General features: G+C 41.9%; 1 protein-coding gene across 1 annotated transcript in view; it reads right to left on the reverse strand.

Annotated features, from left to right (window-relative positions):
* Positions 1-12822, reverse strand: part of CCBE1 (collagen and calcium binding EGF domains 1) — a 106989-nt gene extending 94167 nt beyond the window's left edge. The window contains 4 exon segments of the mRNA XM_065656504.1: positions 12120-12200; positions 12334-12524; positions 12527-12684; positions 12687-12822. Of these exon segments, the coding sequence (XP_065512576.1) occupies positions 12120-12200; positions 12334-12524; positions 12527-12684; positions 12687-12822 (566 nt within the window).
* Positions 12823-18599: the final 5777 nt, after the last annotated feature.

Genomic DNA, 18599 nt, shown 5'->3' on the forward strand with positions numbered 1-18599 from the left:
AAATAAATACGTTAGCCATTCTTGCTCCCAACTACTTCTTTTCTGCTGCTCTTTTCACTCTGCCATGGCTATTTTCACTGGAAATTTTCCAGTGATGTACCATTAGCTTACTCCCACTGTGGAAATACTCTGGATATTTTTGCAACATAAGAAAACATCAGAAAAATCTAATTCGTCTCTCAGCAGATACGAAAAAATATATTTCAAAAAAGGAGCATTTTTTCTTCTTATCTCAAACGGTAGCATTTTGTTGAACTGGAATGACAGCAAATCACCATAAAGTCCAGCAAATTATTTGAAGATCGAATTTATGGTGACCTTCTTTGCTGTAACAGGAACACTACATCTTCCGTGTAAGCTATCAAGTTATTTTTTATGTAAGGCATAAATTAGGATTTTTCCTCTGGTTTATAGCTGGAGAAGTAGCTAATACTGACATCCTATAGCAAACCTTGGTGGGTAACTGAAGGCAAAATTTGGCATAGTAGTGGTCCTTGAGGAACACAGAAATTTAGCCCAGGATTTAGAACTCAATTCCTGGCAAGTCCATCCTATGGTTAACCAACATTTCTTCCCAGCACTGCTGTGCTCCCACTGGTGTAAATCTGGAGGGGCACCATCATAGACCCTTCCAGACATGCTCAATAAAACTGCAACTCAAATATGGGTCAGTGCGAGGACAACAAACAGCACAAACAAGACTCTGGCCAATAAACTCAGCTTGGAAAGTCAAGCAGACATCTCGCTTACTTGGTAAGATGCATTCAATCTGCTTTAACAACATTTTGCTTTCTTTTCTTTTCATGGAATGCTAAGAAGAATGATGAAGAAGAATTCCCAAACTGATGCACTTTGGTATAGGTCCAGGGAAGTCAGCAGAGCTATGGAAATGCAACCCTCTGCAAATCTTTTAATACATCATCTTTAGTACCCCTGCAGGGGACCAAAAGAGCCATTCTTTAACACAGGTGAGCTTCTAAGGATAATCAAGAAGGGACCAGTCCTGCAAAGACATTCATGCATGCCAAGTAGTTTTTCTTGAGCTCCTGAGCCACACAGAGAAAATTCTGCAGGAAAAGGACATAATTTAAGATCAGACACAAGGACAAGGTTTAAACGCACTCTTAACCTACTTCAAACCCACAGGAGATGCCAGGAACACAGATTTGTCTGTATATAAAAACTTCTGTGGATAAAGTTCTTCATTGAGGTCATATCACAAAGGAATTTTCATTTCTCTTTAAGAAGTTTTAAAATGAAGAGGAAATAGAACTTGTTAACTTGGCCTCAAGAATAACTCTTTCTCCCTGTTGACCACAGACAGAGAGAAAAGGCTGAGCCTGGACTCCTAAAGCAGACTCTTCACAGAAAGGTCTGAAAAATGGGAAGTGTCAGGTTATCCCCTTTCCCTTCCTCATCCCTAATTTACTGTGTCTTGTCTGGACAAATAGATGTCGGGAACTGAAGGGTGAAAGTGGGCAGGGAAACACACTCAGAAGTAACATTTTTAATATCTTGTGTTTTGCTATTAGACAAGCTCTAAGGCAAGCAGAACAAGGTAGATAAAAAATTATCCCACGTTCTCCATTTTTAATCATATTCTATTTTGTGTTTCTTCATTTTAAAATCAGAAAAGCTTGAAATTAAAAATTTTCCATGAAAATTAAAAATATATAGGATCGATCCATTTTCTATAGGCTTCTCATCTCTCAATTTTGAAATTTAAAGCAGTTTCACCAGCTGCTCTCTGGATATGCATTTGTAGCCCCCAGGGAGTAGAAAGTGCAGTGGAGTAGACATATACTTTTTTCAGGAAAAAAACCAAACCAAAACAGAAAAACCTAATGAGCTTTTTAAATCCAAGTATATATTAAAACAGCCTTTCTACATCTGTCTAGGCAAATATACGATCTCCCATATAAGCAACATATTGTGTAATTTATCCAAAAGCTAACATCTGAGGCATCACAAGAGTCACAGTCTGAGACAAGACTTGCCCATGGACTGCCTGGGCCATCGTGCAGACCAACAGCCCAACCACAGTTGGGTTCTTCATGCTACTGATTTCCAAGCAGTGGGCAGATGTCAGCTCAGACTGCCAGTATGCCTGCCTGGCTCTGCTCCTTGCTCCCGTCTCTGGAAGCCCCAGTTAAAAGCACACATCCCCAGGAGGATCAAGCATTTACCAAACAGTAGCTCCAGTGACCCCTGGTCCCTCAAGTCTCTCTCTCACTCTCAGTTTCTCAACCACTAAGATCTACCAAAGACCCTCAACTCCATTTTCACCCAGTTTTCTCTTCCCACAAATGCTATTATAAAGATTAAATAATTTTCCCTTTGGCTATTTTTGTTTGAATTATAACTTATTTTAACTCTCAAAGGCAATAATCACTAAACTAAAGGGTTTTGTCAGAATTCCAGAGTGCAATGTTTAGGAAACGACACCACTTTATTGGTGCAGCTATGATAATAAACTCTACAATGAAAATTGAGTATGATAATAACATCGTGTTGAACAGGCAAGATGTCAGATTTACAACATGTATTAAATGTGTTGAATGTGATCATAGAGATATTGACATTCCACTGAGACATCAGAGCTCTGGGCAAGAAATTATTTACAGTGAAGTAACACATCCAATAAAAGTTATTTGCTCTCTCTTATAAAAAGAACTCTGAGCAAGCTTTTTTGTGTGTTTTTACAAATTTCTAAATTGTCGGTGTTTTCCCATTACTTGTAAAATATTATGATAATACTTCATGTATTTCTTCATCCATGTTGCCCCGTCTAACTTCTTGGACTTAACACGTCCTGTTACAGAGAATTAGGTGGTCAACCTTCTGCCTCGAGGGAAGGCAATGAGACTGTGAAGCTGACATGAACACTGCTGTTTTACGTCGGAATCTATGCACCACTAATTTCTCTATAGAAAGACTATTGTTTGTCATAGACTTAGTAGCCCAGATGGACATTGTCCTATATTCTTCCAAACTCTCTCTCTAGTGTAACTTGCCTTTGCCTTATAATAAGCCTATTCATTCTCCAAGAACAATCTCTTTAAAAAGTTAGATTACAGCTTTGATTTTGTCTCTCTTGCCCACTGAAAGCATTGTGTATGGGTTTGTTCAGCTCCCAGCCCATTTGAAAAGGGTTTGATGTGCATTTACTACTGAATGGCTGCTAATATTAATACAGTGAATACAGTCACTGTGTATTTCACCTTATTTAAATTCCAGCTCAGACCATCTATTAAAATGGATGTGGTGAGAACATAAGTTTAACAAATAACCCAGGAGTACATGCTTTTAATAGTTGGATGTACCCTGAATGCTTTACAGTCTCGAACTCCATTTTTTGAACCAGGATCAACAATGAAATCAACACGATGGAAAACACTAGTTAAGACAGAAGGATTTTCCAAACACAGCTAGGATCTGAGATTAGTGTCTGCAACTGAAATTGTTTTTCTGCTTTGACTGCTAAACAGAGCTACCCTCAAGGAGATTCAAGTGAATTGCTTTCTCTTCCTAGGCCAAGAAGAAACCGAGTCAGCACTGTATGGATTCTGATCTCCATTGTTTCTGCTTACAATTGGAACAACATAGAAGAAGTGACAAAGTAGAACAGTAGAGTGACATTTGCTACTGTTAGTTTACAAAAGAAGCCACCACTAGTTTGGAAACTGAAACCGAGCAAACAGAAAATGGACAATAGAGAGAAAAAATTCTGAACAGATTTTGGGGAAAGGTTTGGTTTGTTTGTTTTTGGGTTTTTTTAAACTGTAAATCAAATATCGGATCTGCTTATTTGGATGGAAGGCACAAGTCAGCCTCTTAATAAGCATGAATATTAAAGAAAGGAGCCTTGGAGTGATCCAAATGGATCTGTATTAGACATAAGCAACACAAATGAAGGTCTCAGAGCAGATCTTCTCCCTGTCACTGACTTGGCACAAAGCAAACCCACTGCCATACCCAGCAGCTCCAGCTGAAGTGACACTCATATTGAACACCGAGCAATGACTCACACACTGAAATAAAAGAAGTCTCAGGAGGTAGAAACAAAAGATGAAACTCAAGATTGTGAAAATTCAGCACAATCTCAACAAAAACCCAAAAACACACACACCGCAAATGACCAGCATTGCGCAAGCGTGAGCGCAATCTGAAATGTGATATATCCCAGGTGAAGTTTCTCTGGACATTGGTAAATCAGCAGTACAGGCCACACCACGTATCTTGCACATACCTGCTTCATGTGACCTTATTGCACACATGCAGTCACTGCTCTCCCAAACACTAAATTACATAAAAATAGGCAGGAACAGCAGAAGCCTCAGAAAACATGTCACCTGCATGTGCTTTGTACTGGGCAGTGGCTTTCACAGCAGAATATGGGCAATCCCATTTTATCTGGGATGTCTAGCAAGCTTGATCTATTTTTCTAAGCATAGCTTAAGTATTTCAGGTTCAACTGCTTCCTGGTAATTCTGTGTTATGACAATCACTGAAGGCAATGTGAACCGAGCAAAGACTGGATCAGTAATTTAAATATCTGCCTGTAAGGTGTTCCTCCTGTCCCCATACGGACCTGTAGTTTACAGAGCGGGAAGGAGAGAAGGGGAGAGGCTGTCAAGGGAAGATGCAGAAGCTCCTGTAGCTTAGTTCCAAGTTTATCTGGGAGAACAGGCAACCTCCCATGGGGTGTGTGCATGTGTGTTTTTGTTTGGTTTTGGCTGATGTTTTGTTTTCCTGGGTTCTACTTAAATAGAAGCCTGGAAGCATTTAAATTATACTTCGTTGGGGAGTGTTTGCCTTCCTTCTCTCACACACTTATCTGTCACACAAAACCACCAGCAAGATGGAATTTTCTCTTTTTGTGTCTTTATTCATTTGTTTCCTACCTGCTACATGCCCTCGCTTTTTTATCCCCTTTCTCTTCCTTGCTGCTCTGTATCTTTATCCTTCCATTCCTCCCTTTTCTGCCTTGCCTATTTTGATTGCAATCAGTATAGAACGACCCAGCTCAACAGGTCTCCATCACAATGAGAGCAGTAATACAAGTATTAATAACGTCCTGCTGTTCACAAGAGAGACTGCAATGACTTTTTTAAGGACAAAGCAGCCTGACCTTAGGGAGTATGTACAATACTTAGGATAATTACAAAAGTCATATTCCCTTTGGCGGCCTATTTTTATTACATATTTTGTATCAGCCATGGGGGCCCTGGGGCTGCTATTCTGTTTGTCTGGAGTCTCTGTGCTAGACGACATGCCCGGGAAAGTCAGTTCATATTTAACCCTATATTCTGTAGATGAAAACCACAATGCAAGGCACCTGGATTTCATTATTGATCAAACCACTAAATAGGGCACTTATCATAAAGCTCTTGGATTGCCAGGTTTAAAATTCTCTGAACTGCTTTGATGTGAACATCAAAATCTTCTGGACTACATGAACAACAATTTGTCAGACCTCATCCTTTAACTGTAGCATGTCCTACCTCAGTGCACCACTGACAATGACTATGCAATGTTTGGAAAGATCCTTAATTATATTGGTTCATTTTGGAGTGAACCGGTGGTACTGAGGAAACACCACAGAGTAAACCCACAGAAGCACTGCATTTTGCTGTAGGAGGCTCTGCTCCATCCACATCTGCTGAAATCGCAAGTATCCCTAACCTCACCGAAATTCAGTAGGAATTAAGATCTGTAGCCTTAGGACATGAGACAGCAGAGAGATCCAGAAAGTCATGGCCACCCAAACGCTGTATGGAAACCTACAGACACGCGTGTGGCATTGGTTTTACTCTTAACCAACAGGTACTCACAACATATCACAGAAACCAAGAGCAATCTGTTCCCTTGGCAATCACAGCAAAGGAAATCCAGTCAAACTAAGGACTAACTGCGTTAGGATCCATGATGCTTAGAAGTGCTACTTTTACAGCAGTAGTGAGAAAAAAATTCTAGGAAAGCCAGGAAAATGTCTTAGCATCATTGTAACATACACTGGTTTGTGGGGGGGAAAAAAAAAAAAAAAAAAAAAAAAGGCAGTGTACTGAAACTAAATTTTATTCATTCATATGTAAGAAAGTTTACCTGTGATGGCAATTTCCAGGAAGATTTTTTCATACATATTTATATCTACATAAACCAGACAACAAAAACTTTTTAATTAGGAGAATACTTATGTTTATTCTATCTCTTCATAGACACCATGTTTATGAATGAATTAGCAGAATTATTGCTAGTGAAACTCAGAGAGTGGCCAATCACAGAGTTGCTGAATACATAATTTTCATGATGGTGGTTTGATATGGCCTTAAAAGGCCAATACTACATGCGTATCACAGGTTTCTTTGTGGGATGAATAAATTAACAAATTCTGGCTCTCCTCATTTTCAATCCCGTCACCCAGAAGCATCACTGCAGCTTTTTTCAGTTGCACTCACAATCTACATGAGCATGTTTCAGATGCTGATACTACCCTGAGTGATGCACAGACTTAGCAGCTCCTGGCATTTCACCACCGAACTACGTGCAAAAGAATTGCTAGCTTATTGAAACCTGAAGAAACTATTTTGGCAGACATGGAATTACAGCTGTTGTGTGTGTTTAGCTTTCTAAAACCAAAACAAAATTTGAAATCATATCCTCTCTTTAATTTTCAGCAAAATTCCACTATGGACTACATTTCCCTGTACGATAATTGGAGACGAAGCAGTACTTTGCTTTAATCAGATAGATTTGTTGTTTTTACTGTTATATCAATTGGAGCCCTTTCAATTCTATTAAAATTGAAGTGGTCAGCAAAACTTCAGAGAGGAAACATGGCAGCAACAATAAAAAAAGAAACCTCTAAAAAGAAAAGTCAGAAGATAAGATGACAAAACGTCATCTTTGCTTGCTCCAGATGAGAGATTAAAAATTGTACATAGCATTTTTTTTTCCTATTGGAAAGCTCTGCAACATGCTCATTGAGTATCTGGGAACCAGGAATTGCATGTGGTCCCCAAGGGCATTTTAGTGAAGTGCTGCTCTCTGTGAAATAGCTACAATCCAACTTACTTGCAATTACTTTTATCTTTTAAGAATGTGTGAAATGATACAGTCTATAAAAATAGTAGGCTCCACCAGCAATATCAGCATTCAAGAGAGTAAAGAGAAATGCTTTTTGATGCATGCGATCCCTGGTTAGCATCAGAATTAAGCAGGGTGTAAGCATACACACAGTCTCTTCTGCAATGCATTTGAATTGTCTTTTTGTTATGAAGTTTAGAGCAATCGTTCACAGCAAAATATAAAGCCTAAAATGTAGGAAGAGCCTCCATAAAATACTTGTAGCTGCTAATTATCAGATGAAGAAGCTGACAACCTATATGGAAATGTGTTCATCCTATTTAAAAGACCTTTTGCTTGTGAAATACTACAAAAAATGTTGCTGATTAAGTTCTGAGCCAAGATTTAAGCCTCACAACATGGGGCTTATTTTCAGATATAACATGTAAAGATTTGCCTCATCTTTACAAAGATTTTGCCATCATTATCTAGGACTGTTCTGCCAAGCACTTTTATTCTAAGCCTCCTACTCCCTGCTGGTCCCACAGAAGGAGCAGGAGCAGCCTCCATCACTACACACACAGAATTAGGGTATAACACATTCCTTGAGGAACCTCCCCACTTCATTTTCAGCAAAAATTTCAGGAAATAGAGAGTGCTCACCATGATGTCAGAGAAGGATGGATAATTTCTCTCACCCAGTCAATAGTCTATTTGTTTAAAAAAAAATCAGTTTCATCAACCAATCTAACCAACTTTATTTGTAAGTTGAGAAGGAATTAGACTAACAGTTTCAGCTGAATAGAAGAAAAAGAACCCTTCTCTTTGCGCATGAAGGCAATGGCTAAAGTGTTCTTTCAGGTTATTTGGATCCAGGTTCAAATTTTCATTTGCCTTATTTAAACATGCTGGTTTCCTTAATTTAGCCTCTTATTTTTATCAACATTTCTGAAAATGAGCAAAACCATTGCTATCAAGTCAATTTGCAACAACATTTTAGTGTTTAATAGACAAAGATATTTGTATAGTCAGGGGATAAAAATATTCTCATTTTCTCTTCTCTTTCATGCTTGAATCTTTCTACAACCGGTCATAGGCAAACAGCTTCTGACTAGGAAATGTTTCTGTTCAGTCTGTATATTGTTTTTCTGAATTATTTTAACTACACTTTCTGAATTCTAACTGAATATAGTATTTAGCTTTCTAATATACACCAGTTAATAAAGTGATGAAGTTTTGCTGTTTTTTAAAAAGAGAGCAAGCCCAATTAATTAGTTGTACCAGTTCAGATATTGAGCCTCCTTAACTTGGAAGTGACATGACCAGTGCCATCTTCTTATGGGAACACAGCTACACGATCCGGATAAAGCAAGGGGGTGCCTATTCCAGATGTTGCTTTTCCTTCTGGACCACAGCAACAACGTACAGTAGCATTGTCGATGGACAGGACCGCTACTAAGACAAACAAAATCAATTGTCACAAGTGATAACACTCGGAAACACTGAAGGAAACTGCAGCAACAGCCATGTAATTTAACATGCTAATAAACTGTTTGAACGTCTAACTGAGAGCAAAATATGTTAACATCACATTCAAATAGGAGAAGACAGCAACGTGATTGGGGCCTCATATTCTCATGCTGCCCAAGTTTCATCAGATTTGATGAATCTTGCATACAGTGGAAATTCAAAGTTTTACTGCACTACTACACTATCAATAAATGCAGATCTGATTCTCCGTACTTAAATGATGGGGCCATTAGTACCAGGTAGTTTGTGGAGTTGCACACAAGAGTTTAAATGAGATTTGCACTGAAAATATATTGCACAAGCTCCCACTGCCTCTGTATTTTTATGAAAATAAATACAGAGAACATCTGAAAAAATACAAATCAAACTAAGCCAAGGGCCAGACTGCACACATTCAAAAAGGAAAAATACATCTAATTATGTACAAGGTTGCTATGACCACAGGGAAAAATGCCAATATATTCTCAGTGCTTGGCCCCACGTTTGGCTTGGCCCTCTATTTGGCTCATCTTTGTTCAGGAGTAAATCTGGTTTAAAAAAAAGTTTCAAGAAATATTTTTTCGTGATGAAAAGATGCTATTTTTATTGAAATGCTCTGCAAACATGCTGATATTCATGAAAAATTCCAGCCGGAGGAATAAAAGGATGAAATTGCTTTCAGTCAAGAATTTATGCTTTGGAAAACTAATTTTGCTCAGGAATTTCGACATCTGACTTCAAATATATTTCTTTTTTTTATTTAACTAATTGTACAAAAGATCGTTGCTAGCAGTGCATGTCGCCTTATGCCTGACATGTTATGACATGAGATAAATTTTGTGTCAGTTTGTTTAAGTTCTACACAAAAGGTACTTTGACCTAGAAAACAAATTAGGTATGTATGCTAATAGTAAAGAGCAGCTGACATTAACTATCCTTCTAAACTACCTCTAACAATGTATGTAAATTACTATATTGTTCATAACTATTGTAATTATGAAATACCATGAAAAAGCTATATAGGAAGACTTTTAAAAGTGAAATTTTGTAAGAATAAATATTAGAACACAAAAATCAAGTTTCTCAGAAACCTGGACTGGAAGTTCTCCAAAGCCACAGCTGAGTTTCTGTCCAGCTGAAGTTCTTTAAATGTTTGCTGTCACTTCAGATGTGAAAACTGAATCCTAACGTACCTCAGTGTCATACAAAACAAAAACCACCCTGAGGCACCACAGGCTTAATCAAAACTTTCAAGTTTCCTGTCATCTTGTTAACAGCCTCAACCACAACATATTAAATAATCCTAAATTAAAACACGATCTGCTGACGTTAATCCCACGTGCCTGCTGGAAGCGCACACATTGTGACAAAGAGCAATGCAGATGTTGCTCTTCCCCTGAGGTTCACCATCAGGGGTGAGTGATGCTGCTGGTCCATGGCAGAGCAATGCTCACCTCTGAGGGGCAGGACCAGCAGCACACCCCAGCACAGGCATGTCCTGCGTGCGAGGCTGCTCTGCTGAGCCGCACGCCTCCGTTTCAGAGGTGCTGCGCTGTTCTTGTGTATATGGACAGCACAGAAGAGAGCTTGCAGAGCAGGGGGAGGGAGCCCTCCTCACCCAACCCTAAAGGCTAGACTTTGAAGACACACATTTACATGGAAATTGATTTTTTTCTTTTTTAAAAGCAAGACAGCCCTAGCAGTCATAGATATAGAAAATACTTGAAAAATGAACCAAAACAACCTCAGGTGCAACGCAGTGATTTGGATACGCTCATTCACAGTCTGTGCTGGTTCAGGATGGTGAATACCAGTTGGGATTCTGCATGGGGAGAGATGGAGAGGGGGGGAGAGCTGTGGAGTGGGGAAGGGGGAGAGCTCAACACAATCAGAGCCTAAAGGTCAGAATACCTCAGCAAGGATGAAAGAAAGTACAAGTGGAACTTGGCAGTTGGACAGAGTCCTGCTTTCTTTGCATGGTGGCCCAGAGCAGCTGGTGGAGCCTGTGAAGTCCCCATCCATTACACAAAGCACATCCTCATCCATTACACAAAGCAGACCCACTTCGCTCGGGTGGATTTTGGGACAAGCAGTAGTGACAGCATAATGAGCAGAACAGTCATTTGTGTGCCTTTTTATGCAGCTCCTATTCCGTCTCTCTCCTGCAGTAACTCCCCGCTCTCTCAGCACAGCGTTGTTCACCCCAGTGTTCTGCTCTCAAACCAGTGAAATGCTACAGGTTCAGCAAAGTAATCCCCTTCCCTGCAAAACCTACACTCTGCCTCTCTTCAAAAATTGCTGCATGCTGCTGCGTGCTACACACCTGCTTAAAAGTGGTCTCTGCCTCACCTTCACAGGGAAAAGAGAAAGAGGACAAGGGAAGCAGGGAAGGCTGGTTTCCAATCCCACACAACTCTTCCCAGGGGCTGTAAGGATGCTAACACTGCTGAGAACTGAGCGGTGGCCTGAGACCTTCCCAGGTGGCTGTGGCTGCCGGACAGCACAAACCAGCCCCGAGCGTGTGAGTGAGAAACAACACTGCTGTACTATGCATCTGCAGCTCTCTGATATTTACGTGATACAGAAAATACTCTGTGAAGAAACTGAAGATCTCTGTAATATTTTTCACAAGCATCAACGTGCTTTATCATATTTTTGGTATACATAAGTGGCTCCCTGCCATACGCAGGCATACACACAAAGGCAGAGCACTGTCACCTCCACAAAGTAACCTCTCACAAGAGGCAGCTTTCATAGATGAAACATCTCATCTGTGGGGATGGGACTAATCAGAGAACATCACTAAGGGCATATGTGTGCACTCATACTTTCTGTATATTTCTCTAAAAGCACATGTATTGTCAGCTGTTCTGGACATTTGTCATCATCAAAACAGCTTTAAAATTCTTCTGAAAGACAGATTATGTTTCTCAAATACACAGCTGAAAAATGAAAACTCGGAGTTGGATTCATCTTACTTAATTTGAGAGGCCTCTGCTGAAGTGTCCCCCAGAGCTGATTGCTGCAGAAGTTACTCATTCTGAGGGTATGATTCATCTACCTAAATGTAAACGTATTTCATGTGGCATGAATCCAGTTGATGTCATTGATCATTCTGCAACTGATGCACCAACGCACTCTCAGACATCCAGGTCAGAGGAAGCCTTTCTTACTGTATCAATGACTGACAGCCAGGATATGACAACACACACTCTCTCCAGTGATGCCTTTGGGGTGACATTTGCAGTGAGTTACTAAAACCTTTCACTTGGGCAACAGCAGGACTTGCCAACGGAGATGCTGAACGCAAGAGGGACTTGACCGAGTTGTTTGCTCCCTGGTGTGTGGGGTGCAGAAATGCCGGGGTGGGTTAGCACGGAGCAGAGAGGAGGCAAATAAATGCTGCTGCTGAGTCCCCCACAGCTACCATCAACACGCGTGTGTCCCACACACTCCCCCCCGGGGCAGCGAGCCCCGATCCGCGGCCACGCGTGTGCCGCCGGCTCCGCGCTCACCCCCCCGCCCTCCGCGGCTGCAGCGCTCACCTGAAGCAGGTGGTGAGCTCGCCCGTGGGCTTCAGGCAAGGGTACCGAGTGGTGGCGATTTTGTTCTCGGAGCAAACCTCTCTGCAAGGCAGGAGTCGGATTATTAAAAAAAAAAGGCGGGGGAGAAAAAAGAAAAAGACGGTGGTGGATGGAGTGGGCGAGAACGCACAGAAACAGGTCCACGGGGTTCCGCGCCGTGGCGGGGGACACTCACCTGTCGCCGTCCTGTGGCTCCTCCCGGTAGGTCCAGGCGTGCCCCAGCGCCAAGAGCAGCAGCAGCCGGAGCGGGGCCAGGCTGCCGGCCGGCTGCCCCATCGGGCCGCCTCTCCCCTGCGCGCCGCGCCGGCTCTGCCCGCCCCGGCCGGCGGCGGGGCTGCGCCGACCCGCCGCTCCTCCCGCCCCGGCGGAGGGCCGCCCCCCGCCGCCGCCAGATGTGCCCTCGGGGAGGGGCCGCGCCCGCCCAGATGTGCCGGCAGATGCGGCCCCGCGGCGGGACGGGGCGCCCGCCCAGATGTGACGGGGTCGCGGCAGATGTGCGGTGGGAGTGAGGGGACGTCACCCCCTCCCCTGGCCTCCCCCGGGACTCCCGGCTGCAGGGAGCAAGGGGAAAGGTGCGGGGGGTTCCCACTCCAGGGTGAGCGGGGCAGAAAGTGATGGACAGGTCCGAAAACGTGGGGGTGATAAGCAGCTCTCAGTGCACCATCACTGATGCTTTCCAGACTCGGCTTTATCTCAAATCTCTTTCCCAAAGGAACAGAGCAGTTCAAAGCATCTCTGCTGCGATGGTTGTTTATCCTTGTGTACGGCTGCCTCTTCCCCACCATTCATAAAAAGGACATTAACAACAACAGACTTTGATAAAGTAGCACATCAGGTCTGGCCTGCTGTACCATATCCTGTTTTCACGGTTAAACTGCCTGGGACCAGGGAAACAAACCTGCAAAACTACGATGCCTTTGGCCAATGCATTGTCTTTGACCACCATGTAACTTTCTACAAGCATGAAAGGCTCCGGGGAAATGAGGTTGTGCAAATCAGCCTGTCTAGTGCTTTCACCTGTAGCATAAATAACCTCCCTTTACAGCCAGAAAAATCAAGGATATGTTAGCAACAAATTGTACTCATGTACTCTTACAGCCAGAAAAGTAAGGGCTATGCAAGTAGCAAACTGTAACTCCTGTTAAACTAGCTCGGAAGTAATAAAGGGGTGTAAGAGGACTCAAGCAACCGCCTTTCTATTTTTTGCTCTGCCACAGGCAACAGTTGAACAAATCACTTCACCACTCTGCCCTTCAGTTTCCCTTGTCTGTAACAGGAAGACCCTAATAGTAAAATAAATGACTAAATAATGCAGATCCCATGTATGAATCAGCTATGATTAAGCTGTTAATCCCTTTGGTACGTTGTCCAGTACCCAGAAGAAGGCTGATGATAGATGGACTCTTGGCAAACTTCGGGTTTGTCAGAATGTTTCCCTGACTTACGCAGCATCCTCCATCACCGCGGTCTGCTGTATGTGTTGTGAACTGCCAACTTCGAGGCATTTCTCTACTCTAGGTGCTGCTGCACATATTCTCTATTCCTGTGCTCAGTTAAGCAAGGGAGCTCTGCATGGCAGATTTTTTTTGTTTGTTTCTGCTCTTGAGAGGATGTTTTAGATGTTTATTCATTGTAATTACTTCTTTTCCTTTATACAAATAACGAGTTAAGTAAAGACAGGACTGACTGTTTTGAAGCCAGTGAAAACTGGGTATTTCTCACAGGGCTAAGCCCTCATCTCTCTCACACAGCCGCTCCTGATTTGGAGATAACAGGAACAAAAGCGAGACCTGGGTGCTTGTACCCAAACTCTCAGGAGACATCTGTCTCCACATCATGTTCTTTGCCTTCCTACCCCAAATGGAAAGTATCCAGTGACAAGGTCTGGAATGAAGAGAGGTTTGCATTACTGTAACCCCTGTGATGTCTGTCTATAGATAACAAAGGATTTAATTTACCACATTCCAGAAGTGGTCACAGTCCCTCCAAAAAGCTCAATTTTTAAAAGAAATTTAATCATGCCTGAGCACAGAGACGCAATCCTTTGGATGATTTCCAGCCCGGACCCAAGTGTCTCAACTTTGGAAGTACTCTCTCTGATTTTAAAAGGATCCTTACATAGGCCTGGCATAAGCATGCTCCCAAACATTTTTTTTTCCAGAACTTTTGCCATGCAATGCAGATCTGATTCACTACCTAAATTACTTAACTGAGCTCTCCACCTTTTCTTTAATTCCTGTCACCCACACAGTAGTGTATCAATGGACTGTACTATCTTTTTAATGAAAAATACTATAATAGCTTACATACGTTTTCATTTAACTCATGAAAACAGCCTTGTTAATTTAAACAAGGTAACCTACACATGAGGCTAATCCTGTATTCAACTCTTGGCCACGGCAGGCCCCAAAGTTGTAGATATGAAAGAAGTTAAATGTGATCAATAGTAGATAGAATAGAGAGGTTAAACAGCACCATGCAACAACATCCATACTTTGCAGTTGGTAGCCCTATTATCACTGAGTACGTTAAAACTGAGGGTTTTGTAATTTTGCTTCATCAGCTTCATCTCAGCTTTAATGACCATGAGGCCAGGGCCATCCTGGGAACACGGCTTGCTTCCTGGGAAGTGTTGAAGGGTGGCAGTGGTTAAGGAAACACTGACATGATCCTCTTGCCTCAGGAAAGGAATGATCTGGGATTGTTTTCATACATAGTAAATAAGCAGAATGTGATTTCTCGTGCAAGGGATGCTTTTCCTTGTGCAGGGTCATGTTAGTTTTGACTTGCCCAACTCAAGCACGTACAAAGTTGATTAAACTGCACAATACATTTTGGAATGCTCTCAAAGAAAAGAATGAGGAATTCAATGTAGTAAAGTGCCTATAAGAAGTTTTATTTATACTTTTTATGTAGGAAGATGTGTTGCTCCCTGCAGTTCATTCATAATAACGTTAATAATACAAATACAAGTTTCTTTTCTGGACTTTGCTGGTAACTGGAATACCTCAGAAGCAAACTTTGGTGACTTCTCTGAAGAGGCTCTTCCAGAAGCTCATTTCCATAGTGGAACAGCACAACCTCTGCAAACTGCAGAACAGGAGGAGAAGGGCGTGCAGGACACCGCTGACTTTTTAGAAACACACTGAGGTCAACTGCATCAGTGAAGAGCTCACAAGATCTTGAGCAGTGATTATTCTGTCCTACTACTCGTAGACCTCCATCAGACCTGTTGTATTAGGCTCAGTACAAACACTCACAGAGCTTTGAAAGTTTAATGGTGATCCTGAACACAGAAGACTGTTTTTCCCTGCTTCTCGCATCTACCTTTAAAAATACTATGAACATCACAGGATGGGGGTGGGGGGACTGAGAGGTTTTTTTGTTTCTTTAAGATGTTTTACTGAAGCCTTCAGAGTTCTGCTCTGTGATTTTTCTTCATCCGTTTACAACTGACATTTTCATCAGTGTATTTTCTCTCTGTTTCAATTAAAAAGTAAGCAACTAGTTATTGTAAATAGTCTTAATCCCACTACAGCTTTATGTTTGCATCAAGTGTCTTGGTGGCAATTCCACCAGATCTCCAGCTGTCTGCACTGACAAATTTGGGGAGATCAGAGCAAGACTGAAGGTGTAAACAAAGAGAAAACAGAAGTTTTTAATGACATCTTGGGTCTATGATACTTCTTGGATTTGAAAGGCGTAGCTTTGGTCATTTGTGAACTAGGTTCTCTTCCAGGTGAATGCCCAGACTGAACCTATCCAGATCCAAAAAATATATCCTGAATAATTATATCTAGTTCCCTAGGGAAAAGTGGAGTTTCTTCCTAACTTTTCTGTGATTAACATTTTCCTGGTCTGTAAAAGGCTGCGTGAAGCAAGGAATAAATGGGCAGAGCAAAGGCAAAGGGTGAAAGCAAGAGCTGCCAGAGATGATCCACGGGCCCACAGGAAGCAGATCTGGAACAGTAAGAAAGAGAGGGGAAGGATAGAAAAGAGAAGGGGGAAAAAAAAAAGGAAGAAGCAAAGGAAAACCAAAGAAAAAAGAGCTGAAGAAATGTCAGGGAACCTTGCAGCAGGGGCTGAGGTCTGCTTGGGTTTAAACGGGTATTACAACCTGAAAGAAGATGGTAGATTAGCCAGTAGAGCATGTGTCAGAGCAGGAAAGTGGTAGGAAGGGATGCTGAGAAGACAGTGGTATTGTCACGGCAGCACACAGTTATGTTTGGGTGACAAAGAGCAAAGAGTGAGGAGAAGAAGTGCTAAGAAAACTGAGGGAAGGTGGTTATGCCTCTTGCCTCTGTTTTAGCCATTCCGTGTCGTATCTTGAAAATATAAGAAACTGGGAAAGTGAAAATATTTTATTCATTTTTCCTAGTAGGCACAAGGTGTTATCTTACCTCTGAGGCCCAACATACGAAATATGCCACAAAACATGCATTAAATAAAAATACTGAGGCAGAGGGAAGATGCTTCTCATGATGAATGCTATTATGGCCCTTAATCCATCCAGGAGACAAAAAGTCTCTGATTTCTGTCAGAGGCATTTTTAGTAAAACATGTCAATGCAGCACCAAGGTAGCTGAAATGTGATGCAATTGGGTTTAAAACAGTCATGGAAAAAGCCCTCTTGGAAAACATGCAATAGCGATCATCAGGCATTGCCTCCAAAGAGCGTCACAGCTGCAGAAAGGAATTGCCCCAGACTGCTTCCTCCATTTCACAGATAATTACAAGGCTCATCTTAGATTAGTAGCAAAAATAAACACCTTTGGAAAATATCAGCTAAAACAATAGCTGTGCTGAGCAGGCAAAAATACGTAAATGATCGCTCTAATCCACCAAAAGCAAATCCTGACCGATACATGGGACATGGCATGACACTGACCAGAGCTGTCTTATTTTCTCAAGGGTTAGGCTTGAATTCCATTTTGTTATAAGAAATTAGAGCTGAAGAATGTAAGTTCTTCCATGGCATCCCAGATATCAAACACCATTAGCCTCTGAGGTGTGTATGTGCTTCTTGTCAGCCTGGGCTCTTTTGACAAGGCTTGGGCCATCGCTCTAAGGGCATGGACAGCAAGATAAACAGATCCCTTCTACCCAGTCTTTGTAACAGTTCAAACAACATCCCTGTGCTTCTGAGGTTTGTAAGGTTTTCCACCTAAAGTGGCAATTAGTCCTGTGATGATCAGCCCATGGCAGTGACATGCTCTTGAAGCCTTGGGTGGTGAGGAAGACTTCGGAGGGTCACTGGCTGATAAATCACTTTTAAACCAGAGACAGACACAAATACCCTCACGGTGCCCACATGTGCATACAAGGAACAGAACAGGTGTGAAAGTAGATCTGATGATACAAATGGAACTAAAATTTGAGCTCTCTTTTTTTGTTTGCAAATGCACACCATGGTGGCAGCAGAGAAGAGGTGGTTCTTAGATTGGAAAAGCTATGGAAGCCCTATTTTAGTATGTAAGTTGCTGGCAAAGGAAGTGCAACACTCAGGTTGTTGCATGTGCATGCCACCAAAACAGCTCGTAAATGGCCAGAGGCTAACAGGTTGCCTTTGAAAACTGCACATTGAAAATTGCAGAGACTAGACATAAAGGCTTGAGCAAGAGGAAACCTTAGTGAAAGACCTGTGTTAACTGAAAATTTACAACTAAACGGTGTTTTGATTCTTTGTTTGTTTTTAATCACATATGGCTAATCAACAAGCCTTTATTATGGAATATGGAATACTGCTCACAGAAGAACAAAGATGTAGCAGTTTCAGTCTATGGCTTGCAAATGCTAAGAAAGATGTTCCAGTGAGTAAGGCACAAAGCCACATATATGGAAGACATCAGAAGAGAATGGATGAAGAACCTGTCCAAAAATGTGCTTTTCAACATGCTCACAAACATGCGCACATGTAATTCCCATGCATACAAGCAAGCAAAACAGTAGAGAAAATGCCTTCAATTACTTCCTCTGCCTCAAACTGCTTGCATGACCTTGAGTAAATGACGTAGGCCCAGACCTTCCACAGTCTAAATACCTCTACGCGTTTGGGTCCTAATCTCTGAGCCTCAGCACGCCGTCCACAACATTACCTAATCTCTTCTTTCCCACCTTTGGTCAGTTTTGCTTACGTAATGCCCAAGTTATTTATTTGAGGGGCAAAATTTAACCCTGGTGACAGTATCAAAATATAAATTACACATCTTTAAAAGCGCAAAGTATACTTGTTCTATATAGACACAGCTATTCCTCACTACAAAATACATAACTGTAGTTTTCTACTCATTCCTGATGTGGATTTCTTTGAGGAGTACTGCACGCTGCAGTGCTAATTTCACTGTGTTCTTCCAGAGCTGCTGAACCAAAATTTCACCACTATGGACTCGTCCACAGCAAATTCCAGTAAGCTCAGGTATCTGCCATGGTCTGGTCCCTGCA

The sequence above is a fragment of the Caloenas nicobarica genome, chromosome Z, assembly GCF_036013445.1.
Source record: "Caloenas nicobarica isolate bCalNic1 chromosome Z, bCalNic1.hap1, whole genome shotgun sequence".
In the NCBI taxonomy this organism is placed as follows: domain Eukaryota; kingdom Metazoa; phylum Chordata; class Aves; order Columbiformes; family Columbidae; genus Caloenas; species Caloenas nicobarica.